This window comes from Lagopus leucura, unplaced genomic scaffold (assembly GCF_019238085.1).
Source record: "Lagopus leucura isolate 7727_CA_CO unplaced genomic scaffold, USGS_WTPT01 Super-Scaffold_100002, whole genome shotgun sequence".
Classification (NCBI taxonomy): domain Eukaryota; kingdom Metazoa; phylum Chordata; class Aves; order Galliformes; family Phasianidae; genus Lagopus; species Lagopus leucura.
The window spans coordinates 89,988,650-90,016,278 of record NW_024962263.1 but is presented as its reverse complement, the minus strand read 5'-3'; the positions used below and the strand labels follow the sequence as shown (position 1 = coordinate 90,016,278).

The 27,629-nt window shown below is 46.6% G+C and overlaps 1 protein-coding gene across 4 annotated transcripts in view; it reads right to left on the bottom strand.

Annotated features, from left to right (window-relative positions):
• Nucleotides 1-2,334: 2,334 nt before the first annotated feature.
• Nucleotides 2,335-27,629, bottom strand: part of RHPN1 (rhophilin Rho GTPase binding protein 1) — a 26,187-nt gene continuing 892 nt past the window's right edge. Inside the window, exons 2-15 of one of the 4 annotated variants that reach the window (XM_042870230.1) lie at nt 20,123-20,241; nt 16,831-16,959; nt 14,739-14,814; nt 14,300-14,377; nt 13,021-13,145; nt 12,457-12,623; nt 11,702-11,889; nt 11,421-11,577; nt 9,805-9,924; nt 7,670-7,864; nt 7,458-7,534; nt 6,091-6,237; nt 4,984-5,142; nt 2,335-4,669 (exon numbers count right to left, since the gene is read on the bottom strand). In XM_042870230.1, coding sequence (XP_042726164.1) covers nt 4,475-4,669; nt 4,984-5,142; nt 6,091-6,237; nt 7,458-7,534; nt 7,670-7,864; nt 9,805-9,924; nt 11,421-11,577; nt 11,702-11,889; nt 12,457-12,623; nt 13,021-13,145; nt 14,300-14,377; nt 14,739-14,814; nt 16,831-16,959; nt 20,123-20,241 — 1,932 coding nt within the window. In that variant the 3' untranslated portion in view covers nt 2,335-4,474. Of the gene's footprint in view, nt 4,670-4,983; nt 5,143-6,090; nt 6,238-7,457; nt 7,535-7,669; nt 7,865-9,804; nt 9,925-11,420; nt 11,578-11,701; nt 11,890-12,456; nt 12,624-13,020; nt 13,146-14,299; nt 14,378-14,738; nt 14,815-16,830; nt 16,960-17,054; nt 17,111-17,244; nt 17,360-20,122; nt 20,242-27,629 lie in introns of those variants that run through there. The other 3 variants (XM_042870231.1, XM_042870233.1, XM_042870232.1) reach the window with 3 other exon arrangements.

Genomic DNA, 27,629 nt, shown 5'->3' with positions numbered 1-27,629 from the left:
CAGTGCTGGGCCCATGGTACACGAGAGACCGTGGAGACAGGCTGGAGAGAGTACAATGAAGGACCACCAAAAGACATGGACCAGCTCTGATGGGATGAGAAGCTGACAGCTGAAGCTCTGATGGGATGCTCAGTCTGGGACCAGGTGAGCTCAGGGGATGACAGGAATATCCATAAATCCCTACAAGGAGGTACAGGAGAACAGAGCAGGGTTCTTGCCAGCAGTACCCAGTGCCAGGCTGTGGGACAAACTGGAGCCCAGGATTTCCCGTATCACTTCTGGGCTGAAGGTGGCATGGGGACCATAGAGGGTCTTAGGACTGCTCTTGTGATCTTCAACCCCATCTGGACAGGGGGGCTGAACACAGCTTTAGGGGTTATGCTGGAGCAGAATGGCACCACATGGTACCTGAAGTACCTCCAGCCTCAACCACTCTGTGATGACGCCTTCTTCCACGGCCAGAAAGTGGATGAAGTGGGAGTCCAAGGGGAGATGGACTACATGATCTCTAAGGGCCCTTCCCAATTCAAACAGCTCTATGATTCAAGTGGGCACAGGATCACTTCCCTTCCCTGGGGCAGGAGAAAGCCTGTTCTGATACACCCTCCTACCAAGCCAATTCTGCATAGTGAGCAGGTAGCAAGCACACCTTGTGTAGGAGTAACACCCCAGCACCAAACCACATTGGAGCTGGTGGTCATTAATCCATTAGATGCTTTCTTTTATATATCCAAGAGGTGGACACAAGCACCTATTATCCAAGGAATCATTACCGGTTATGGTATCAATAAGCCAAGCAGCAAGGAGGTGAGCCCCAAGAGGGTGGTGCTTTCAAAAGAAGTGCACTCAGTGGAGGGGAAAGTCAAAAGATCTTTCCCTCATGACTGATATATAGGCCAGCAGATTTTTAGAAAAGGAAAAGTCAAAACCAGAGGGAAGAAACTTATCTGAAATGCCATGGGTTTGCTGGGCTCTCCCTGAGCTGACTGCAAACACCACTGTTGCACCACTGCAAACACCCTGTCTCAAGGGTCTTAAAAATCAACAAAGGATTAAAACCTTCATTGTACGTCCTTGCTGGCCATAAGTTGAGATGTGCTACCTGGTCTCAAATTATGACGTTCATCCCAAAGACAGCTGTGCATGGCCTCAGTTCCTAGACACACCTGGAGCTCATCACTGCAGGGATGGTGGCTGGAGAGACATCACATTCATAAATCTATTTTATTATTATTATTATTATTTGTTTGTTTGTTTGTTTGTTTGCATTGGCTCTTGTGTTTCCTGCTTATGCTTTCTCTGGTTCAGATGGAGAAGAGAAGCATGGCAGAATCCAGCTCTGCAAATGATCAGTGTGGAGTTCTTGCTGATAGAGCACACATCTGAAAAGCTGTCGTCAGAGGGGGAGGTGATCCTGCCTCCAGCATCACAAGTTTCCTATGTCAGCAGTAGGTGGAAAGAGGATCTAGCGCAGAACATTCGTAGGTGGCTTTAAAAACCTGATAGACCCTCCATGGTTAAAACCTGGCAGGGCTTCATGGTTGGTGCTGGGCACAGAAACCTGATGAAAGGCAAAACAAGTCCTAAATGTCTATATTGCAAAATGAAGTCAAAAAGATGCAAGATGTTATTTTAAACCTGGTTTGGCAGATGAGAAGCTGAGTCCAAACAGAGCAGAGCAACACCTACTCCTTAGTGCTGAAAGCATTGATGTTCATCCATTCCTACCTGAAGGGGTTTGAACTCCTCACTGCCTCAGGAAAGGAGATCTTATTCTGTCCTTTCACCTCCTCTAGGGAGCAGAGAGGTGTATATTCCTCAAGTGACTCAGCTCTGGGGTGGGATCATGGCTTCTGGAAGCCACCTCCCCTCCAGCCACAGACCTAGCCACTCTACAGTGATTTCCTCCTCCAGCTGGGAGCGATGCCTTCGTCCTCAATGAAGGCTCTTCCAGCAACAGGAACACAGATTTTGAAGCAAAGATGACTTGTTTGAATGGTTTCCTTTTTTATTCAGGAGTAAAGCCTCTGAGGGATTCAGTCCGAGCTCCATACCCCACCTCTTCCTTTACTTCCATGAAATAACTCGTGTGACAAAGCCACCAGTTCCCCCTGTAGCATGCTGGAGATGGCTCAGCACGGGCTGTTGGATTGATTTGGATGCTTAAGATTGCTTTGCCGTGGATCAGTTCACACTAGGGCCAAACCACCTCTCCCAGTTCCAGATTCAGACAAAACTGACCCATTCACCAACCCAATTTGTCACCCAACTAGTGTGCCCAATTCACTTACAACTGGCAAAAATACACATCACAAAGCGCTTTCAAACCAGTGCTTTTTAATCCATAAAAGGTGAGAGTCCACGTACAAGTTAAAAAACGACGACAAAAACAAAAACCCCTTAACTGGCGTTAAGAAAAATATCCAACTTGCACAAAATGCAACCCCTCCAGCAACGCCGACAGAAGGGTTGGGTGATGCGGGAGGAACCGCGATGCCCACGCTCCTTATAAATAAATACATCTCTAGCTCCAAGACATTTAGGTGTTCAGGATGCGTTAAGGGCAAGGCAGCCATTTTCTGCATATCTCACCACTCCCGCGCCGAGCAGCTGGCAAGATTATGCAGAAAATCTGACTGCAGCAGATGGCCTCGTGGTGGCAGCCAGACCCATAATCCTGTCTGACGAGGTCTAGGTCTCGCATCGCGCAAACGGAGAGGATTCTCAAGAAGGAAGGCAGAGCTGGAAGCGCTCCCTCCAGTTCTCCTCAAATAAAATTAGAGCTGAAAGCTTGGCACGTGGGCACGGGGCCGCAGAGGGGAAATGGAGGTCAAATCCTGGGGGATGCTATTGCAGCGACGTCTCTCTGCCAACCCGCTCTTGGTTTCCATGAATCTCCCGCTACGAATTTATCACGACTTAAAAAGTACAAAAATACAATTGCATCTCTGAAGGGTATTTTATACCTACCAAGATCATCCAAGCACTCAGGACCAGACAGCTCTTTAGCTTTCAGAAAACTAATGCATGAGGCAGAAATGAGATTGAAAAAATTTTGCCAATATATCTATGCGAATTCCGAGTCTCCCTGCATTTCCAGTACAATTACCAAGATGCATGTATCCATCAGGCCAGCCCTGGTACGAATGCTGACAGCACAGTGTTAGGGTATTAGCAACGTGTGCAAGATCCAATACTAGCACAAATTTAGTAGTTTAATAATCTGGAGGAGCTATCTTCCTGGAATTTTAATCTCATACCAAGTAAGAAACAAGGCTCTTAGCTATTAATCTACTCACATATTTAGGGCAATCCACCTCTACTGATTAAAAAAATGAGACAACAAATGCACGTTAAGTCTTTCCCTTTTCTTCCCAAGAAGCAGGTTGTACAGCCAGGCTGTTTGCTGGGCAAGCCTGAGTTCCCATTAAAAAAAAAAACCAAAAAAAAAAAACCTGCACAACTGCCCCAATTCAGCACAGCACTAACTCATGTTCTTATTTCTATTTGAGCTGGCCTAGATGCGACCAACCCTACGCTATTTGCAAAACTCAAGGGAATGTGTAACCCAAACTCTGCCCTTCTGCTGATTATCTGATGGAAGACCTGATACATTGCCAGCTGATGATAAGGACATGGTTAATGCCATCCTAGATTGCTGGGATGCCCCTAAGTTGTATCACAGCAGGAATTGAATCATGGAATTGTTTGAGTTGAAAGGGACCTTTAAAGGTCATCTAGTCCAGCTCCCCTGCAAAGAATAGGGATATCTACAGCTCGACCAGACTGCTCAGAGCCCTGCTCAGCCTGACCCATACCTGCAGCTCAGTGCTGCCTAACAAGAGGCAGGTCTGAGCTGGACCCCAAAACATACACAGTGCACATCACTGGTGCCTGAGCAAAACCCTCTCCCAAAAATAGAGGAGTCAAACATCACCTCCATTTGCCCTGAAGGGTTTTGTTAACATGGGGCTTGCAAAACTGAAACCCTCTCCGTCTTCTGAACAACTTGGCTCCACTGGCAGTGAGTGGTACGGCGACGGTGCTGCCTTCTACCTTGCAGAGAAAGCCTGAGAGATGCTAAAGAAGGTTATAGCTTTTGCTTTAATGGCTGGGTTTGGTTTGGCTGCTCCTCGTGCTGAGCATAAGACACAAACCAGTCTCTGCTTTATCCTGAAGCACAGTTTCCCCCGACCCCTTAAGAGCAAAAAAAAAAATAATAAATCAGTGTTTCCCCATAAAGTTTAACACAGGGGGAGGAGTCCGGCAATCAGCAGCAACAGTGACTGTGCATTCCTCACCTCTTTGGAGAGGATTTGACCAGCAGTGCATCCCCAAGGAGGGGGGGTCCCAGCATCCTCTGGACCAGGGATGCTCCATGCGGCCACGACACCAGCACAGCCCATAGAAGCAATCAGAGCTCCTGAGGATCAATAGGCAACCAGCCCCAGAGCTCACGGGACACAACGTAGCCTCAGTACATGGCCTCGTTGTCTCCCACAGCAGTGAAAGGGATGCTGTAAGTGTTGTTCTTGCTCCGCTTGCTCTTCTTGTTCCAGACAAGCAGTGTGCTGGCACTTTTGCTGTTCATCAGGCTCTTCCGGCTGTTCTCCTTGTTGCTTTTCAGCAGCCCGCTGCCAGAGGACATTGCTGCTGCTTTCTTCTCCGCCTGTTTGGGGAGCAGAGATGAGTAAAGGCAGGGCAGCACTGAGCTGGGGGTATAAACACAATGCTTGGGTCTCAGCCCTGCCCCAGGGAACCGGGAAACCTCTGTGTGCCGCAGAGCAGCTTGGTTTTCTTGAGGTTAAGAGCAAAATGGAGAAGTTTTCCATCTTTGCAAGCTGCTACCTGCTTTGTATTTGCCAAGCTGGCTGCAAACCAGTGTGCTGCACACTGGAGACAAAGCTGAGCCTTAAGCAGATCACAGCCCATTTCACTCCCCAAAGCTTCAGCTTCCCATCTGAGGCTCAGAATGTGACTTACAGCTTTTGGCCCCTCTGAGCCCTGCAGGGTTATCACTCCAATCTCCACGCCCTCTTCCCCAGTGCTCTTCAGCAGCTGGACCACCTCAGCATGCTTGGACCACCTGCAATCCTTGCCATTCACCAAGATGATGTAGTCACCCTCCTTCAATCCAGCTTCCTGCAGGTGAAAAGAAAAGAATCACCCATTTTTCATCAAAGATAATGCAGCATGAGGCCTGATTGCTTTCCTCCCCATCCAGCAGATCCCAATTTTGCAGAAACACAGGGCGTGGGACGGGTAGGGTATGGCCTGCAGCATGAAATACTCAAAGCCATCATACTAATGATTTTTTACAGCTGCTTTGCAGCTCACAAACATGGTGATGACTACACTCAGTATCCACCATGCAGTGAACTCTCAAGCTCTCCGATAAGAGCATATACAGCTTCAACTCAGGTTAAATGCTATAGGTCTACAAAACAGAAAAAAAAAATAATGCCTGCAAGCTTTGACCCTTGGGAAAACAGAGCAAGCTTAGCAAGGTCCTATGCACTCATTCCATGTGTCAGGAATCAATAAAGCACTAGAAGTGCTTAAAGCAAAGCATGTGCCGGGCTGCAGCTGTGGAACATTACAGACAGGAGTAACCCAGAGCAAGGACATGCTAGCCTAGATACAATAGAGGTTCAGTAACTTATCCACATGGGAACACCCACATTTTGGTGTCTATCTGGAGTGCAATCCCACCCCAGATCAGTGCAACGAGTGTTGGTAGCACAGGGTACACACTGTGTTTTGAATCTGCTTTAAAAAGCTTTCCATCTCCCTCAAAGGGATGCAATCCTGCTGCTAAGGAGCCTATTATTAAGGAGATTCTAGGATCTGGGTGGCACAGAGGATGCAGCACAGTTATGGGGGGGGAGGTCCACCCAATCATCCCACCAGGATGCTTCAAGAAAGGTTCTGCCAGAAAACAATCTGATCTGCTGCAAAGCTCACATGGTGAGTCTGCACAGCACTGATTTGTGTTTGACATCACGTTCCATCCCACGTCACATCCCTCAGTGGGGGGATCCCCCCACCTCAAGCACCCCCTGTGATGACAGCAGAGCTTGGAGTACTCACAGCAGCACAGCCTCCAGGGATGACACCAGCAATGAGGACTGGGGAATCTCCTCGCAGTGTGAACCCAAAGCCATTCTCTCCTCTCATAAGATGGACTCTCCGCATTGGGTACCACTTGTTTTTGGCCGAGAAAACTGAGAGGGGCCCCTGGGATAAGGCAGAAATGAGGAAAGCACCTTTCAGTGCAAGAGCAACTCAAAGGGAACATACAACTTTTGACGGAAAAGAGGCAGAACAAGATAGCCTGTCCTTTGCACTTCTTTGATAATGCAGTTATGAGCCTGCCCAGGGCTTTACCATGCCTGCATATCCAAAAAAACAGGACATTTATGGCCAATAAAGCTAGAGGAGCTAAAGTATCTTACAAGTGCCTTTGTGAGCAGCAGTCCAGACTAGTGCATGTTGGAAAGGACCTCAGTCCTCCTTTCCTATTCTCTTATAAGCAGCCTAGGTCACAGTTCTATGACATCCTCCCTGCAAGGCAGGAGAAGGTCTCATCAAGGTCAGGGAGTTGGCATCGTTTCAGACACTGAAATCCTCGAAGAAATGAAACAGAAAGCTTCGATGCAAAGCTGGCTCCTTAACTCCCCACTTCTGGAACTAAAGGGAGGGATGAGACGGAAGATGTTTTCACCTAAGCATTGCTCTGGGAAACAGAGCCAGACTGGAGTGGTCAACTGTAGGGCACAAGGCATTGGGATGGGTCACACTTTCAGGGTCAGACCACTCCAAAAATCCTTCCTGTTCTCCCAGAAGCAGGATTTACCTGCCTGCCTTCCACTCAGATTGCCCAAAGGCAGAAGTGCTGGTTATATCCCAATCAACTCATCCTCTCCTCAAGGTGCTACGTAGGTTTCAGATGCCTGGGGGACAGGGACAGTGCAGTCACTGCAGCCTCCAAGGCAGCCCCAAAGCTCAGCCCTTCCCCCCAGGACCCCATTAGCCCACCATGGCAGAAACAAAGGACCTGCTGGGATTTTCTTACTGGTCCCTAGCTGGTCAACATCATGTATCTAAGATAGAGCAGTGTTACCCCCAGGGATAACACTACCCTCAACTTGCTCTGCTCCCCTAAATAGCCCAAGACCCACTCAAAACACCCATGCCTGCTTCCTCATGCATCGGAGGAGCTTCACAATAAAATTCAGGGTGGATTTTGGAATCTGGCTCAACCCATTTAGCTCTTGTGGGGATGGACCCACGCTCTTCCATCCTTTCTCCTGCCTAGGTCCTTTTCTACAAGGAATTGACTTGTCCTTCTCAGAGAGCAGCTGCACCAGGAAGAAGGAAAGCAGGAAAACAGAGCATGCAGGGGAGGAGGTGACATTTGCTCCCGTGGGGCCACCCCACCTCAGAGCTATACATACCAGCCTGTGGAAGAGATCTGTCACCTTCACCTGAGAGAAGCTGGGTGATTTGATCTCCGGCTTCTGGTGCGTTTTGGCTAACGGAAGGGGGAGAAAAGCACATTCACCAGGTCAGGAAGGAGCCAAAGTGGCAGCTGCCGCCTCTGCATCCTGCTGCCCACATAGCAAAGGTGCGACTCATAAAAACCCACAGGACACTGAAAACCACTTACGGTGAATATCCGGGGCATCTCCAGTTTCAAAAAAATCCTCCTCGTGGTCAATTTCTGAGTATTTGCTCAGCGAGCGTTTGTGGGCAAAGGAGAGGACCTCCTGGAGGATGTCCATCTTCCGCAGGATCTTGCACAAGCCGTGGATCCTCATGGCTTCCTCGTGCTTCATGATGGCTTTCTTTAGATGAGCTTTGCCTGCGGAAAGTGGAGAGATGGCAGCCCAAGAGCTCAGCACCGTTCCGAGCCCAGGCTCTGTCGCTCGCTCGGCTGCCCACGGATTAAAGCAGCCTCCGCGGCTGTGTCACCCGACGTGACTCAGGGACGGCCCCGTCACGTTCGCAGCCTGCCAACGGGCTCTAAATGGAGTAGGTCCCAGCCGTCAGCTCAAGCCCCCAATGGAGGGCTGGGAAGGGACCTTGAAGGGTGACCTACTTCATTCCTCCGAGTGAATCCGGAGATGGGCTGGCAGATGTTCCCAAAAAAAAATTACTGATGATGCTGCCGTCACCCGGAGAGGGAGGCTGGCACCACCGCCCCCAAAGTTCCTCCTATTGCTTAACCTACATCTCTGCATATTAACTTCTCTCCCTTGCCTCATGTCCCTAGTGGGTACAGAGGACAATTGAGCCCTGTCCTCCTGGTGACAGCACTTTAGCTTTGGGGAGATCTGCTGCAGATGCCTCTTTTCTAGGCTAAGAACAGCCTTTGCCATGCCCCAAAGATCCCTTTTGGTGCCTTTTGTCTCTTTCTGCTTCTCAATTGATCATGAAAGTATTTTCAACTTTGTGAAAACAAATTGTGAAGAGAGCAGCCAAAGAAATCCCAACGACCTGCAAATAAATGCCCTATGAATATCCTGCAAACAACTCCTTTGCAAGAGACTGTGACAACGGTACACATATCCAATGTAAGCTAAAGAAGACATAGATATACATAGAGAGAGAGGGATGTATCATAGATACATGTGCGCCTGCAGCATTTCCACCTTTAGGACACACGGTGGCAACATAAGCCAGGGAGACGATGGAGTTCACTCTGAGTGAGGAATCAAGGAAGGATTTTGAGACTGGATGAAAAAAAAAGGGAGGAATGGACTGTCCAAAATAATCTTATCGAATGCATCAAACATATTCTATGCAAGCACTTACAACCAGCTTCATTCCTGAGCAAGAAAATGCTATATTAAGTAGGTTTTAATGACTTATCACTAACTTCTGCATTTACACTGATGAAATAGATAAAAGCATGGAGGATACAGGTCAGGAATAGAAGTTGTGCAAGCTTTTGGCTCCGGTTTATTGAAACTGGTGGAATAAAACACAATGTTCTAAGACCATGAGACAGCAGAAGGAGAAAAAATATCATTCTAGGGAGATGGTTATAATGCTGTGAGTTTCTTCCCTTCCCACAGACCAAAATTAGAGCCGAAGTTGGTGTCTGCGCATGAATTTTTCACAAGGCAACACCGAATGGAGACTGTTTGGAAAAAGAAGACCAAAAGGCAGCTTGTGGAGGAGGCAAGCAGAAGATGACACCCCAGAAGCAGGGCACTGAGCTTGCTCTCACTCCTGCCTCTTTGCTAAAACATGACTTCAGCTGAATAAGCAACGTTGTGTCTCTTCCCCGAAGCTGAAAATTTGCGTGGGAGGAAAGCTCTCATCTCCCAAACCTTTTGATGCAGCAGCAAAAAAAAAAAAAAAGCCACCCCCAGCCTTCACTGCTTCTCCTTGTCAAGCTGCAAGCTTGAGCCAAGCTCCTTTGCAAAAGCTCCAGATCCCCATTGGATTTCTCTGAGCTGCATTGCGTGATGTTACCTGCCTCAAATGCCTGGGGTTTTACTGTTAAACTTGGCGAAATGTGTCAATACAAGTACCGTGAGTTGTCCTCAACATCTTAATAGGGAACACCATAATGCTTCTCTGCCTTCCCAGGAGAGGTTCTTTTCAGCAAAAGGTGTTTTTGCATAGAGAGGTCCTGCAGAAGTTCATCACTAGAAGCTCAGTGGTGTTGATAGTGGACAACCTTTGAGGTCCCTTCCAACCCGAGCCATTTTATAATTCCATCAATCCCATTCCCACGAGAATTCAGGGTTTCATTCCCCAAACCTGGCAGCTTGCCCCTATGGATGCACTCACCCAGCTTCCTTCTCTCCTCAGAATCCTGCAGTAGAACACGAAGTGATGGTCCCTCAGGCATGGTGATGTGGAACTGGAGAAAAGCCTTTTCATGCTCTGGCAGCTCAGCATCAGATGCCGCTAACAGAAAAAACAAAAAAAAGAAAAAAAAAGGGATGCAGAGAAAAGTCAGGACATTGTTCTAAGCATCACAGCAGGCTTGATTTCTACACCATTATTCTCATCCAGAGCTGTTCCCTGTTTCCTTGGCTTACACAGCAACCTCCTCTTCTGGGCACAAGCAAGTAAGAGAACACTGTGGACTTGCTGGTCCAAACTGTAGGAGATGCCAAAGCTCTGTCAGCATCCCTGGCATTGGTACTGAGCATCTCCAGGGCTGGCCTGTCCTATTCCTGTACCCACAGAAGCATAAGGAGCTTATTGCCAGCCATCTGGAGGAGCAAAGGATTCACTACTCTTGACCAGAGTTCATACTTGGAGATATAGAGAGTGAGAACATGAGATCTCTGCAGGGTGCTGCTACAAAACAAACCCCCTGACTCAGAGATTTCCTGTGGATTTGTGCTCCCTCCAGTGTCTCATGTTATTTGGACAGGCAAAGGGTTTCAGAATTTCAGGGAAGAGTTTGGCTCCATCCCTTGTAACCTCATGCAAACCTGGTTCCAACACATCCTTCTGCCATTTCCATCCTCATCCCCATGACATCCCACTCTCTTCCATCTCCACCCCAGCAGCTGTCCTTGCTCCATCCTGTTTCTGCAATGCACAAGCCCAGCAGCTTGGTAATCTCAAGCCCTGCAATACTTCCAGGCTCACAGCAGAGCTGTGAATGTAGCTTTTGGCCAAAAAGATGAATCTACTCTAGAAGACGACCTTCAGGAGCCCTCCAGTTCTGTCCTTAGCACATAGCGGCTCAACACCACAGGTTCCTGTGTGCATCATCTGCCCGCCTCCAAACCCTCAGCCTGACACAAAATTGATTGTACGGGACCATGGTGACAGCACAGATGGAAATTATAGGTCACATCCTGCTTCCACATTCCAGCTGGCTCCCCATAGCCACGTCACCTAGCTCTGGTACAGCCACACCACACACAGATACTCAAGGCAGCCATCCATAAGGCTGACAAATAAATTCAAGTAACCCAGGGATTTCTTGGTTTGAGAGAGTTTATTGCTGTTTCTTTTTTTTTTCAGGAAGTCTTTTGCTGGTCCAACATATAGTTAAGTGGGTCTGAAAGCTGCTTGGCTGGGAACACAAACCCAGAACCAAGGGGGACAGCAAGTGAAAACTGTATAGATTTTTTTTTTTTTGCTGGCCATCTTGGAAGGACTTTCTTTGCAAGCACCGTGCAAGTCATGAACAGAAATATGGGGTACATTTGCATTGTGTACAAATTAGTGAATCCATCAAAGTGATCAGCAGCTCAGAGCATCCCAAAAAATCCAGGCATGGGATCCTACGCAAGATTCCTTTCAATTCTTTCTCACAATGCCCCCCCAACACCAGGCTGCTACACAGAATCAGAGAATTACTTAGGTTGGAAAACACCCCTAAGATCAAGACATGAAGACAGCACTCAGCTAAGCAGCTGTTTCTGTGCCACAGCACTCACCTGGGCAGTCACAGAGAGCAATGGCAGCAAAGTAGTGGGACAAGGCTTTGAAATGCTCTGACTTGACATGGACCATGGTGGTCCATGAGAAGGGAACATAATCCTTCACGTGAGCCTGGGTCATTGTCTGGTGCACCAGTGAGTAGACATCTTCCACCTGTGGGTGTCAATGCACAGATAGGTGATGTATGGGTTGGAATCTAGCATGTTCATTGGGTGGAAGTGACAGCATGTTGTCATTCCTCTTAGGGACTGCGGGGATCTTTTTGGGGTGCTCTTACCCTGGCTGCCTCCTGAGCGAGCTGCAGCCACGTGAGGAAGTCCTTCTGGGCATGCAGTAAAGTCACCTTCTCAAAAACACACTCCTGGACTTGGGCGACCATCAGCCTCACCAGCATGTTGAGGGAAGCAGTGCTCATGTCCAGGCTGGGAGCATTGGAGAAGTTTTCCTTCAAGTAGTTAAAGGCACCTGTACAAGGGAGAAGATGGTGAGAGCTGCTAGGCTTACAGGTGAGGAGGGTTTGGAACAAGGTTTTTCCATGCCTGAGTACAGGTTCCAAGAAAGGTTGTGGAGTTTCCTCTTTGGAGATGTTCAGAAGTTACCTGGATATCGTCCTAGGCAATCTACTCTAGGTGGTCTTGCTCAACTCAAAAGGGTTGGACCAGATGGACCAAGAGGCCCCCTCCAACCTCAACCATTTTGGGATTTTGTGAGGATACAGGAGAAAATCAGCCACCAAGAACAGCCCAGGATGCTCACCCAGATGGGCTGTGCATTTCAAATATCTTACCATAACATGCAATGCTACTGCAGCAAATAATCTCTAGGGGTGCTACCTTGCTTCTTAACCCATTCTTGTCCCTGCAGCTTTTTTCTCAGAGCTTTGGATGACATCAATCCCTTAGAGACTCTTCCAACTCGCTCTGCACAACTGATTCCCCTCCTTCACATCATCCCTGCCATAAGGGATTATTAGCCCTGCTCTGACCACTACCCAGAGGTAAGGAAGGAGACAAAGAAGGAAAACGTACATACCAGCTGCCTTCTGAAAGGCATCAATAGCCTGGTTGAGCCCTGGCAGGGAGGCACGGTCCTGCCGTGCCCCTATCTGGGTGTGCAAGGCTCCGATGTTGAAGAGGACACTGCCTTTCTCAAAGGCCAGTGCCCGCTGGTGGGATGGAACCCCAGTCAGTGAGTCGTACCTGGAAAAGGGAAGAGCCAGAAGGGATGAGAATATCAAGGCCATCAGCCATTGCTCCCACCTAATCACAGGATTTTGAGTTGGAAGGAACCTTTAAGGTTCAGCTAGTCCAAGATGACGAAGAACGGACCTTCAGAACTTTCTGCATTTTGTACAGACTCTCTTCCCACCACCATGTATCCTCAGAGCCTCAATTCCCCCTATACCCTTCAATAGATCCATCGAAGGCAACATCCTCAAACCAAAAGCAAGAATGAAACCCAGCCCTTGACTCTGTGATGGAGCTCAGAGGAAGGATGAACCCCAAAGAAAACCCAGCACAGTGAAGGAAGCCCAGCCCCGCTTCCCTCCCCACTCCCCATTAGTAATGATGCATGGATGGAAAAAGCTGCACCAACCAGTGGAAGAAGACACCCAGGCTTTTGCTGGGAGGGAAGAAGCGGCTGTCGAGAAAGTAGAGTTGGTTATAATACTCCATGAGGAGCTCCAGTCCAGCCTCATTCCGGCTGGGGGTACGCATCGCCTGCAGGGATGGAAGAGAGGGAAGAAAAACATTGGGAGAAAGAGAGAGGAGAATGGGAGGGAAAGATGAGATTTATGGAGCTGCACATGCTGGTCAACCCTATGGGCTACAGCCTAGGTGGGAGAAATCCCATCCAAAAGGCTTTGTGGGCAAGACTGCAGGGGATGAGGGGAATGGCACGGAGCTGAGCTCCTCTGGACCACCCTAACACATGCAGGCAAGGGACAGGGTTGTATTAATGCTGAAAAAGAAGCTTTATTTCTGTGGCTTCTCTGCTTTTCAGAAGGTTGAAAGGAGGCAAACCCTCATGCAACTGATGGTTTGGCTGGGGAGACATGTTGGGGCACCCAGATCAGAGGCAGCAGCCTGGGAGCAATGGAATGCTGGTGGCAACACTCATCTAAACCAAGCTGGGATTTGACTTTTTTATTTATTTATTTATTTAAAGAGAGAAACTCATGCAAAGTCTGATGGAATTAATGCTAGGGAAGAAATAAGACTTTCTTCTCAAAACAGATAAATCCTTGGGCTTTTGACTCGAGACAGGAGGAGTGCCAGAGCTCTCCTAGTTTCAGTCACGAGTCTTTTCCCAGCTTGTGGCTTTTCAGGGCACCACTCCCACAGCCCAAAGAACAGGATCAGGACCTTCATAAAGCCTGAGAAAGCCTTTTCTTTCCGCTCTTAAGATCAAAGCTTCATGGCAAGGCAAAACTGAGGTTACTTATGAGAGCTGCTTTGTAGGAGAGAATACCTTCACAGGATTGCTCTACACTTCCTCTTCTCCAAGCACTACGCTGCGTGTTAGCTGGAGAGAGAGCAGTCATTTAGCCTTGCCAGGGGTGAACTATTCATAAAACAACAATAATGGACGGCATGGTATTTTTATTGCTGTTCATTCTAGGTTATCAGGTCATTAAAGGACTCCATTAGAGTCAGAAAACATCTGTCTCCATAGAGACAGAAAACAATTACCAAAAGGTCTGTAATATTTTTGTAATCTCTGAACTGAAGCCAGGGATGCAGCACCCTGAGAGGACACGAGGACAAGGGTGCAGTTTACAGTGAGCACTGAGGTACCCAGAGCAAAATACAGCACCTCCAAATGGGTATTTCTTGACAAATCAAAGTAAGGCTTCGCATCTCAAGGGACCGACCTGCCGCAGCTCCATGAACTCTTTGATTTCTTTTTCAAACATGACACCCTCCTCTCCATAGTGCTCACTGATGAAATCCTAGATGGGGAAAGAAAGATCTGAATAAACATTGGAAATAAGTATTCAAGATTTAAAGGGTGATTTGTCAGCTCTCCCTGCAAGAAAACTTACAGTATGGAAAGTAATCTCCCCACTCAGCTATTCTTCTCCACTTCAACAGAAAATACATCCCCTTCCCCATTGCTTCAGACCCCCATTTCCTTTTTCCCCTCCGTTTTCTCCACCTAAATATATGTTATAATTGTTTCAAAACTGAACTGATGTGCCATCTTCTCTACAGCTCCCAACCATGACCAAGTGAAGAAACATCCCCAAAGTGCAAGTCTGCACTCCTCCATCCATCTTTATTGCATCTCAGGTGCAGACTCTCTTCACTCACCTTCAGTGGCACCAGCAAATCCAGCTCCTTGGTCTCTTTCAGGCCCAAAGGAATCATGGGGACACTGATGGAATCACTGGAAGAAGACGACAAACCCTTTGATGGATGTTTTTTTTTGAAGAGTACAACTAGAAGAGAACTCAATTTTGCCCAGCAGAGGGACACGTTTTGCAGAGATTATGCACAGAAAACATGCTGATAACCTCAAATCTGCCATATTACTTAAATTTCTGCTTTTATCTCTGACAGATACAACAGCAACCACATCAGGCTGCAGTGATGAAGCTGCTTTAATTAACAACTCTTGAGAAATGGGAGTGATGTGTGCACAGGTCATGGATTCACGAGCTCCTACGTGCTAATCTGGGCTTTGTCGCTGATAAGGATTTGCTGATAAGGACCAGCTCAGGAGTGCAGCTCCACCTGATATTGAAATTTGCTGCCTCTATTAAAAGCAGCTGGCTATGAATAGCACTTATCACACTGCCAGGTCAATACTGTAAAATGCTGAAGATTAGGATGACATTGGTAACACCCAGCTGGGAGTGGTTTGTTTTCCAACACTAAAGCAGAGCATTTGCACAGAACTGAGGAAGGATCATCTTTTGCAGGATTTTATTGCAATTTTGATATTTTCTTTTTTTGCTGACAAGAAGTGATGGTCTCCAAAGGCCTTGAGCATGCATAAAATTACCATCTTGTTGCTCTGCAAAAACCTTTCAAATTGGTCCCATCCTCTGCCTCCTGTACACAGATATCAGGTGAGAACCCTTGATGGGTTCCCAACTTGCACTGAGCTCCCCAGAACGCAAGAAGGGAGGCAGGTCAGGCAGGATCAGGCCCTCAACAGACCAGATTTGCACAACAGCAAGGCCCCATTATCTTCAGAAACTGCATGTTAGCAGAAACATGGATTAGCACATCACAGGCCTAGGAGGGTTAAACTGGGGAGCAGGGGTTGCACCCACACTTTGGTCTATTCATACTCACTGAATAAACAGCTTCAAGAGCTATAATTAGAGCAGAAAAGCCATTATTGCTCATTCTCATACATGCTCATTTCTATTTGAATCCAATGCCCAGAGCAAACAAAGGGGCTTTTGTCTGGCTTGGGCACGGTTTGGGGGTTGCTGCTGCTGTTGTTTCCTTTTTGAACCAAAACAAACAAACACTTGGGCAGAGCTCAGGGAGGATGCTTGCAATCCTGGCAGTCCAAACTGCAACTTTCCATCACCAGCCCACTGCTGGGGAAGAGAGCAAACATCTAGGGCCATGCAGGGATCAAAGGCCACAGGTAGGATCTCCTTAAGCCTCCTCTTCTCTCTGCAACCCTAATGCATCATTCACACTTCCAGATTGTCCTTGCTCCGCATTTAGCAGAAATGCAGCAAACACGATGGAGTCAGTGATGCTGTCTGCAGCTCTTTCTGTCCACAGAAGCAGAACAATCCTCCAAAAGGAGGACCAGACAACGAGCAAAGCACATGGATGTATGGACACCATCCAGCTGTTTTGAACAGGGGAGGAATACCCATAGCTCCACATTGCTGCAGCATCTCTGGCCTTTTTGGCTTTCATGATTGCTGCTTTTCTCACCTCACTGAAATGGCTCCAATGAATCAAGCATGAAGTGACTGAGTGAGGATTTCAAAGCAACAGAAACTCTCAATTAGCAAAAGGTCTAACCTCAGAAAGGTGGGAACAAACCTAATACCCTTGTTGGGAAAAGAAACCACCCTAGGATCAACTAGAACAAGACGGCTTACAGTTTTAACTACTTCTGTTAAATATCCCACTGGAAATCATCATGCTCTGGAAGGATGCTCAGGACAAGGAGATTAGGTAAAGGAAGATTCATGGTTGTTTCTGCTCTACTCCTCCTGCTTTGGGATATTAGAATCTAAAGGACACAACCCCCCACACAGAAACACCTCCAAAAGGATCTGCTAAGAAAGGTGTTGAGTTTGGTCTCCTTGCAGTCTTGCAGATGAAGCACAGATGGATGCCATTGGCCTGAAAAACTCGTTCTGGCCAATCTGTCCCATGCCCCAATCTTCTATTCTCTGGCCACCCCTCAAGCAAAACCCCCTACCTGTCATTCTGGTAGACATCCATGCAGCTGTTTAGCTCCTCCAGCTCCTCCTTTAGCAGCTGCAGGTTGGAGTTCACGTAACTCAGCTCCAATGCAACTGTCTCCTTGACCTTGTGGTTACTGGTGGCTCTGAAAGACAGCACTGCATAGATCAAATCTCCCTGTAAAAGCCTGGCTGAGTCAAAGAACAACAACTAAGTCAGCTGTTGGTGTGATACCATTACATCTTCCCTGCCACGTACATCCATCCAAACCTTCCTGGCTAACTATTTCCATCCAATTCTTCACAAAGCAGAGAAGAATTTTAGTTCTTTGCATTTTGTTGGGGATGTTGACTTTGTTTCTCCCCCAGAGCAATCCATATGACTTGCACTCTCAAGCAGTATCCCTCATGAGCTCCATCCATGCTCCTACCTCCAGCACATCCTTGGATTTGGTTATAAGCACTCAGGTGTTTGCCCACACCAAACAAAAGCTGTGCTTCATGCTTAGACCTCCACTTAAAGCAGAAAAACCTCTTTGTGTGTGCGAATAACCATTCTGCAAGGGCCAGGCTTGCCATTAGCAGCACCCTCCCCACCCTTCCCCCTCATGCATGTCAAGAGATGTAAACACAGAGGATTGATTTCAGCTGCAGCAAGCTGCCTGCTCTCAGCAAAGCAAACTCCCAGGCTGATTATACCCTCTTTATCTGCTCCAAACTAAAGCAGGGAGAGATAACCCAGCAGCCAGGCAAAGCCAATGGTGAGCAATTGTTGGCTGAAAGGGACTCTGGCTGCTCGCCCTAAATCACACCAAGCCCCACTGGGATGCAGTAAAAATGCCACGTGCATGAGCTCTGCTTGGCCAGGGCAACACTTCCCCCCAATTTTTGCAGAGCGCATTGCCTTTGTTTATTACTGACATCATCCTCCAGGGCCCTTGCTCTGACTTAAGGAGCTATGCTGCTTTTCTTTCAAGATGATGGCTCCTTAGTCACCTCCTCTGCACCTCCAGACAGTTTTGCTTGCTACCAGGTTTAGAACAAACATTTTTAACCCTGGGGCCCTCCATTTTGCACCCTACAAGCGCTTTTTGCAGCACAGCACCTCTCAGAGAGGTGATCTGAGGAGCAAACAATTGTTTACCAGTAGCACAAGGAGCAAATCTCTGCTGGTAAAGACTTTGGTATCTTCAGGCGTACACACTGATCTATATAACAGCACACAAAGTGGAATTATCAGCTGTTTGCTTAGCTAATGTTGAACAAAGATTTCTGAGCTATTTAAAAAAAAAAAAAAATGGTTTATTGGCAACACCTTTATCTTCTCTGCACCCCAGTATTTGAACAAGGAAGGAGTTTCCACTGTTGATTTATTTATCCAGAAAAAAAAAAAAAACCCACAACCCCATAATGCTGAGCAAACACCACATGCATTTTTGCCAATGTGCAGCAATGGCATGGCAGCTTCTCCAGGAAAAGGGACTGATATGCTGAACTGAACTGAGCTTAGGAAACTGCATTGAGATTTATGGTGTTTTTTTTTTTTAAACCAAGAACAGAAAGAAACTGTGAACTTCACTCTGGGCTGAGCACAGCACTGTTTCTTCTTTGCATCTTGCTAGTTTTGTTAGGTCGGTGCAAGTCAAGTCTAAAGGGTTGTTGCTCAAAACCTGTTATGATCTTCCCCTCTCAGGCTTTAATCTAAGGCACAACCTTCACTTTCTTCCCCTCCATGTTTACAAACTCCAAAAGCCCCGTCCCTCCCCCAAACTGCATATCAGCTGCAAACTAGACTGGAGGGAAGGTGGGAGGAAGGAAACATCGCTGCTACCAAAGCACATCCAAACAGCTGATCCAGGCAAAAAAGGGCCCCAACAGTGCATTTTGCCTCTTCCCTGCAGAAAAACAATCCCTCCCTTCCCTGGACAAGTAATTAATATGGCTTTTGCATCATATTTTTGCTCACTCCCTGGTGAGGGAGGAGACAAAACAGCTCTGATGCATGCACTTCACACCAAAACCACAGCTGGGCACATTTTCTGCTGAGGCTGCACGATTCCAGGGAATTTCTTTTTTTCTTAATAACAAAAGGTGAGGCACATGGAGATCTCATGGACTTTTTAATTAGATGAGTTACGGTCCTTCAGGGCCTCATACCTCACTGTCCCCAGGATCCCATCTTTCAGGGGATCCCTGCTGTTCTCCGCCCCCTGCCAAACTCCCATTTCTTGCTGTGGTAGAACATTGATAGCTCCTTTCTTTCAGCTGCACATATCATTGACATCAAATCACCCTGATCCAACAGGAAAAAAATGTTCATTTTATTGGAGAGGGTGGGAGGAACAACACTAAAAATCACAAGATAACCATGAAAAAAAAGCAGTCTCCATAAAAGAGAATATCTTAACAAGCCTACACACCTGCTCAGATTTATTACAGGAACCTGATACATACACTAAAGCTATAAAGAAGGTCACCTACAGGTTAAAAAGACAGTAGATGTTTTATTTTTAAAAAACATCACGTTATTGCATCATGACTTCATCATGACCCGTCTTTAGGAATGGCAATAATGTGCTGAACCAGCTGTGACCTGAATGCCATGCAGAAGCAGCAGTTTTTGCACCATCCCATAAAGGCACCCGCAAAGCAGGGTGGAGAGCTGCTGGGCTGTGGCTGCATCCAAAGGAATGCTTGAGTTTTCCAACAGATTTTCCTTGGGTGGAATTACTGGGACAGCTTTTTTCTTTTCTTTTAAATAAAGCTGGATTTGACCCATTTACTGGGGGCTATCATGCAGGATGTCTGCACTCAGAGCTCAATCCCAGTTCAACATTTGTTCCCATAATTGCATCCATTCCCAGCCTGCTTTCTAACAGGCTTGCAGGGCATTAAAACAACCACTTTTCATTAACCCCCGCTGCATCAGCATTGCACTGAACACGGGGCAGGCATTTCCAGGAGTGCTGCAAAGCCCAAGCAAGGTAGAGCCATGGGAGCCCTAAGCAATCATTACTAGGGCAAAAAACAGCTGTTCAGTGACTGATACACACTTGCAGACAAGCTCATAGTGGTTTAAACGAAAAGCCTTGTGTAAGCAGGAGATAAAACTGCCTCTTAGGGGAGGGGAAAGGATTGAAAAACGTGAAGAAAAAGCAACTGATAATCCAAAGCCATTCCTTTTCTGCAAGCAGCTTGCAGGTGCTTCCTGGACAGTTTTATACCCCCCTTCTCTACACAATGAAATTTCATTTCCACTCCCCAGCCAAATCCCTGGACCAGATGGATGCTTTAGAGGCCAGGACTCACCTGAAAAGGTTTTCCGCCCCAGCACGCATCCTCATCTCCTTGTTGATCTGCTGGTTGATCCGTGCCCGCCGGTGCTGCAGCTTGCTGCGTTGGGTCTGGGCAAAGGGATCACAGCCCTGCTGAGAGAAAGGGAGATGATCTCACCATGGCATCTTGGCAACTGACCCCATCCTGCTCCATCCCCTGCTGCTCTCATGCGTGGTCTTGCATCACCCCATCGCTGCTACGTACACAGAGGCTTTGGACTTGCTCAGGGCTGATGATCTCCAACAGCCAAAATTCCATTATTAGAGGATAAAAATCACATCAGTGATGCCAGGGGCTGCAGGCTTGCAAGACATTTGCTTGATCTGCAGCAGGGAAAGTTCAGATTTGGTGCGTGCACGCTGGTAAGCCTGGGAATGAACTAGCATTGCAGGAGGCAGCAGTGCCACTCAAAAAAGGTTATTAGATAACACCTGTTGCTTACAGTAAGTTTGTTTCCTGTGCTATTCAGAAAAGGTTTCTTAAGTACCGCAGTGAAGGGATACAGGAATTAAGCATCTCCTTACTAAGGACTTGCCATCTGGACATAATATAAGTGAAAAGAGTCATCCTGGGGTGTGCAGACAAGCTCACATAGCATCACATCTGTTCCTGAGCTCAAGGGCTACATCTGTAAGTGCTACCATCTCCTGCTGGCTACAGGGGATCAAGAGGAAGCAAGTCAAAAGTTCATGGGACGGAGATGCAAGTTGCACAAAGCAATAAATTCATTCCATCCCTGCCTCCTACACAAGCTTCAGCTCAGACTTCCTGCAGATGGGGAGCACATTTAATTGCTGGCTTCAGGAAACAGCAGATGGCAACATCCCTGCATCCCACAGGGACAGGAGGTTACTACACGATGCTCCAGGCAGAAGGGAGGCCACAAAGAGCATCTCTGCATCCATGACCACAAAAACTCTGTCCGAGCAGAGATGATTTTTGTCATACAAGAAAGATGCCTGGGTAAAAATACTCTCTGGTAAAACCATTTAAGAGTGGGAATTTTGCCACTCAAGAGGGTCGACTGAGCTCCACCAGTGCCTGCTTTCACCCTGCCCAAAACACATTTTTGGATCATTTTTCCCATCTCTTGGTGGGCCTTCTCAGATCTCAGCCCATTCTTCAACACTATTTAATCCAAAAAACACGGATAGTGCTTGGTTACATCCCCAGAGATCCCTCTAGATCCCAGTGTTACTCTGGGAGGACTTCTTTCCAAATTCTTTGTTCAAGTTATTTTTCTGGGGCGCCAAAAAAAGGGAGGAAAAAGGAGGAAAAAGTGATTCAAACCAGTTTTGAAACAGAAGTAGGGAATGAAAAGCTTGCATTTTAATGGATTTCAGCTTTCTGGGAATTCATGTCTCATATGAGATGTCCAATAACAGGTGCTCAGTTTGAAAAAGCTCTGGTACTAACACTGACTTTTTCACTGAAGTAATATGATTTCAGCTCTTAATTAGTACGGGACCCTGAAGAATCAGAATCACTCCATCTGGACTGCAAGTCTGCAGGATTAGTGCTTTACAGTAATCCACAAATTCATTAAAATCACTAAAGGACCAAGCTGAAAGCACAGAGCTGTGATTATTCTGCAACAGCAATTATGTAGGATGTTAAGGAAAACACCCCAACAACTGCACAAATCCCAAGTTAAGACTCTCAAGAGCAAAGACACAAAAGGGTGCTCTAAGAATGCTACCTCTGGATTCACCATGGGCAAACCCAGCCATCTTGCACAGATCATTGCTTCCTAGCTAGCAAAAATCCAGAAACTGGAGGAAGGAAAAAGACAAGGAATCTCTCACCCCCCCCATAAAAAGGCCATAAAACCCCATTCAAAACATGAACAGTCCCAGTAGCAGCTCGCCACACAAGCAGCATCCAGAAATGGTGTAGTCAACACACTGCTGGTGACAAAGCAACAGAGCTGAGCATCCTTTTCCTGCACAAGAGCAGCTTTGATCACCTTTTAGATGCTTTCACCTCCTGGAAAAGTTTAGTTGGAGTTAGTTTTTAAGACATTCTGGGGGGAGAGAAGAATAAAGATTACCCGGATGTCATGAACAGGAAGCCAGAAGAACTGCAGCTGAGAAAGGATGGAAGAGGTAACTAAGGCACAAAATTCAAGACATTACCACATCAAAGCAATGAACGAGACCTTCTCCACGCATGCAAACACAGCAGCACTGATAATCATCCATCACCTTGGCTTTGCAGATGGGAATAGAGGAGGTGCCTTTCAGGAACTCTTGCAAGCTCTGATGTAAACATGCTCTGACAACACCCAAGATGTCTTGGCATTTGGATTTGCCTAGGCTTCACCCCAAAAGAGACACTAAGCTATGCAGCTGCAAGGCTTTTTCTGCCTGAACACTGCATGTCTCCTCAATAGGATTTAGCAAGATAGTTATCAATTCCCATACAAGCTTCTACACCAACAGCAAAAACCTGCTGGGAAGTCAGATATTGGAGCATCTGATGCAACACCAAAGCCTAGTAAGGATGACAAAGCAGGATCTTGAGATTTCTCGCTTTTAGAAACTTGATGTGTTCTCCCCATGTCTTGTTTTCAGCCTCCAATGACTCTGCCATTGGTCTTGAAGAACTGTCACTGGCCAACATGGACCAAAGTCATAACTTCAAGGCCACCACGGGGAATATCCATGCCTGGCCTCTACTGTAGATCTATAGAGTCACCACACCAAGGCCACTGTGCCTAGCATCCAACTAGGAACACTGCCGAAGTTACATTATTTCACAAATATTGCAGTGCAAAGGAAATTCAGCCCTAGGACTAGCCCAGGTCAACTTCCATACAGAAGGAAACACCACCACAAGTTTAAAGAGGTCACAGTTTTTAAAAGGGCATATTTCAATTGCAAACTAGCTTGGGTGGAAAAAGAGAGTCGGGAGCAGAGCATGCCCATCCTCTGACAGCCTGCTTCCAAAGGAACCCAGTATTTTAGCCATGCTCTTCAGACTGCAACCAAGAGCTAAATGCTATAGCACAGAGTTTGTAAAGTAAGCTGTGGTGGATTTAAGCATGCTTTATGTAAGAGAGCACACAGAGAGAAACCCAAACCCCACTGCTGGTTATAAAAAGGGATTTTCCTCAATTCTTCTTTGTACAAGCTCTTGAGATCAACCCTTTCAAGGTCAGAAGAAAGATGTGGTATTACAGCCTCTTGAGTGCACCCAAGGACATTGGTAGAAGGATACAGCCGGGTACCTAGCAAGTGGCCAGGTTGAACAGGAGACTTCTCAGGTTTCCTTTGTGAAAGCAAGCACGTAGTTCTTCCAACAGAAGGCTATAAACTGCGTAGTAGCCAGGAATGGAACACCATATATGCCCACAGCATGCAGCACACGTTAGGAAAGCCATAAAAATGGATGAGGTGAGGGCCATTAAATTACAGAAGTTGTGTCCAGCTCTGAAGTTCATAGCATCTGACAAAGCAGGATTAGAGATAGCACTATTGCAGCAAGGCCAATTTATGCTCTTGTATGGCACATCTGCCAAATAACATTACCTCCAAGCCTCAACATTCAAAGATGAGAGAAAGTGCTGAACATAAAGATGAGGCCAAGCCAAAAGACATCCCCCTGGAGGGGCATCAAGGTTTGTGTCAAATCAAATCCTATCTTTGTGTTGATATAGAGAGTGATATAATGGTGACTTCTCCCCATTTAAGAGCACCCATATGGAGTGTTAAGTAAGGCAATTACAGAGTTAGGCTGCCTTGTCCAAGCAAGTCCTTAGGGAGTGTTTGCTTGGAGATGATCATCAAGTTCATGTTGCTCTTTGTGTCTCCAGTAAACACCAGGACATGAAGTCCGGATGTATCCTGGGTGACAAGGCACACCCAAGGTTTTATTTATGACCTGGGTGCAAAAACAAGGCCATTGCCTTCCAGCTTTCTTCCAGGCAATAACAACAGACAACACTAATCACTTGTGGGAAGAGGTGGAGACCAGAAAGTCCAAAGAACAAAGGCTTGTACAAAAGGACTAATTTCTGCTCTTCCATTTCTGCTGGAAGAATGGGAGCTTGGAAGTGTCCGGAGGAAAGCAAAGCTTAAGTATCTGAAGTCATCAAAGAACAGCATGACACCTGTCAGAAAGGAAAGCACTCCTGGGATGTGCTGGTACAGTTATAAGCAAGAAAAATGGAAATCTAGATCCAGGCATCTCTTTCAACTTGGAATATTGTATGACTGTACTCCTGGGTGGTCCTGTGGAGCCAGGAGTTGGACTCAATGATCCTTACTTGAGATAGTCTACGATTTTGTGTTGCTTGAGAGATTCTAGCATCTGCAGATCTTGTTGTTGGAGAAGTTACATTCCTGTCTGAAGGTGACTTCACAGTTCAGGAGAATGGTAACAAGGCAGGCATGAATCTATCAAAATGAGAAGTGAAAATGGAGCCTACAGCTGTAAGTTTAGTTATAGCCCCAAGAGTACTGCAGCTACTGCTCCTGGTTACCTGGAGAGATTGGCTGGATTATGGGAGGTATTCCACAGCCCACAGAATAACAAAGAAAAGCTGAAAATGTTTAATTCATGCCTAAACCATAGACATTCATAGTACTGCAGTCGTGAATTGGTTGGTGCTGACCTGGGTTGTACACCCAGCAACCCAACCACACTGGCCCACGGAGGTTCAAGGAGAAAGTAGCAGGGTAGCAAGGCATGAACCAGTCCTTATCGATGCATTTGGGTATGTAAACATATAGAAACCTTTGGTGCCAGGAGTACAACACATAGAGGGTGAGCTGCTGCCTTCAGAGAAGCCATGGCCCCTTTTTTTATTTTTTTTTTTCTCCCCATTCCCTCCAGTGGGCAAAGTCATCTGGTTTCATGCAAATTGAATTATCTGCCCCCAGATTTGTAGCCCAAGTCATGCATTGCACATGGGCTGGAGCACATTCCCACTTCCAATGTTACACAACATTGAGTCTTTCAATGGAGAGCAATGCAGTTGATAGGTATATAGCTCAGGACCTTGGATTAACAGCAGGATTAAGCCTACCACAGCATTAAATTTTAAACTAATCCAGAAGATGCTGGATACCAGAATACACAAAGCATAGCCCTGTTGCATTTAACAAACTGATTTACAATGTGCAGCTTACTATATTCCTGCTATTTCAACTGCCTTCAGCATCTTTATTACTCCACATTGCTGTACATGTGCCTTACATAACCTAACCTTTGCATCCCTGGGAATACATAGCTTGTTTTATTTTAAGAGAGAACTTCTCATGGTGATTTCAATCCCTTGACATCCAGAGATCTGCTCTTTGCACCAAAGCTCAAGGTTGGCTGCTCCAAGTATACACACAACACATCAGGAGCACAATTGGAGTCTGGTTCCATAACCCACCCTTATCTCATTGCCTTCTACCCAATCTGCTCCCATAAGAGCCAACCCGGTTGCTACTCCTACGTGTACCAAAAACTGTAGAGTCTTAATAAACACACTTTTCAGGGTGAAAAGACAAGCAAGGCTGCCAAATGAGACTGACATCTGATAGCCAAGAGAGGCACACTCCAGATAGAGCCATCATGAGCAAGCCACCCTCTTGTCTAAAGTGGAAGTCCTTTTGGTGGGACCAGGATTTACAGGCAATGCCAAAGCTGTGCTGATGCTGGCCTCTGATTACTGCTATTCCTAAAGGTCTTTGTCCTCCATAGCTGTTTTGGGAGTCCTGGGTATCGAGCTCCTGCAGCGCTGGGCCGGTCAGTGGTTTGCTTGGTGGTGTTGGGTACTCTAAGTTTGCCGTTTCCATGCAAAACAACATGCAAAAGAGCACTAAGGTACACGGAAAACCCAACTACTTTCACCCAGGAAGTGCTCCCAGAAGGATAATCCAAGAGTAATGCAGGCAGAGGTGAGCGACCCCATGCAAAGTTCAGAGACCAAAGACAACCCCAACCTTCTACGCTGGGCATGGACGCAGTCTCACCCCACTCCAAGTCTTCTCCAGCAATTGATGACCATAGCTCCAACTCATAAATAAGATAGGCACTTCTTTCCATCCACTCTCTGATGTAATATTGTCTCCTAACAGTCATGCACAAGGGTTTGTCCCCAAAAGGGACAAGCTTTTTTTTTTTTTTTTTTTTTTTTTTTAAAATCGTGCTCAGGTGGTCCAGCAGCAGCAAAGCTTGTCCTAGCAATAGGAGACAACAGGCTCTCCACACCTTCTTCACAGAACAACTCTGGTGTAAAAGCCCTGCTATTGCAGTGCAGCCAGAGCTGTCACCCAGCATTATTATTCCCCACTGCAACCCATGAGTCGTAGATTAGGTCAGCACAGGATAAGTGGCCAAGTGACCCTGGTTTAGCCATGGGACAGGGGAAAACAAAACCCAGAGAGCTGTTCCAAGCGCTGAAGAAGTCTTTAAAAGTCTTTTTTTTTTGGGAGAATCATCAATATTTTCTCAATTTCCCCATTTCAGATTGGAGTGTGAGCTGCTACAGCAAGGCAACAGGTCAGTCACGGTGAAAGCTACTGCTCCTTTCATGTCTATTTATATAGAAAAGTCCTTATCACAGAACTAATCTCACGGAGCACTCTGGCTGAAAGCTGTTTTTCCTGTGGGAGACATTACCAGCTAAAACCCTCTAAAACCTTTACTGAGAATATGGTTACATCACACAGCCCTTTAACAAATGGGCTGAGGATTACGGTTTTAAACTTCCCAAAGTGCCCATAGGGAAGAGAAAAAAAAAAAAGGCAAGGGGGAGGGAAATGGGGCAGTGGGCATTTTAATCTCAACTCAGAGCTTGGATTTTTGGAAAGATGCAGTTGCTGCAGTGCTCTGTATGTGTCATGGGAGCCAGGGCATGGAGCCAGCAGGAAACAGATGCATCAAATCCATGGCCCCACAAAACTAACCCAGGGGGGGAAGCAACACCATAGCATTTGTGCTTGCCTTATGAGAGGATGAACATGTGAGGCTACACCCACAGTCTGAGTGAACGAAAAAAATGCTGGTTATATTGAGAGTGTACTTCAAAATTGATAGCACTAATAGGAAACGCCGTTAGATTGTTTCTTTGAAAGGGAAAATCGTGTAAGGAGAGATGCAGCATGTCCTCCGACAGGTTTTACCCCTTCAAAGCTTGGCAGTTATTAGCTGTGTTATCCTCTCCCAACACTTTAAAACAGAATAAACTGAAAGAAGGAAAACTCACACGGGTAAATGTGAAAGAAGGGGCCCATCTAATCTCCCTTTGCAAATTGGCACCTGCTATCAAGAAACAGCCCTGAGTGAACTCAGCCTGGTTTAAGGTGCAGCTTTCAGAGCTGCAGTGGCTTGAGTGATTCAGGGTCAGATTAATCCACAGATTGCACTTTCAATCCATGATCCTTTTTTTTTTTTTTCTTATTTATTTTTTTTGCTAAAGGGCTGCAGAAAGGCAGAAACACCCTGCAAAAAAAAAAAAAAAAAAAAAAAAAAAAAAAAAAAAAAA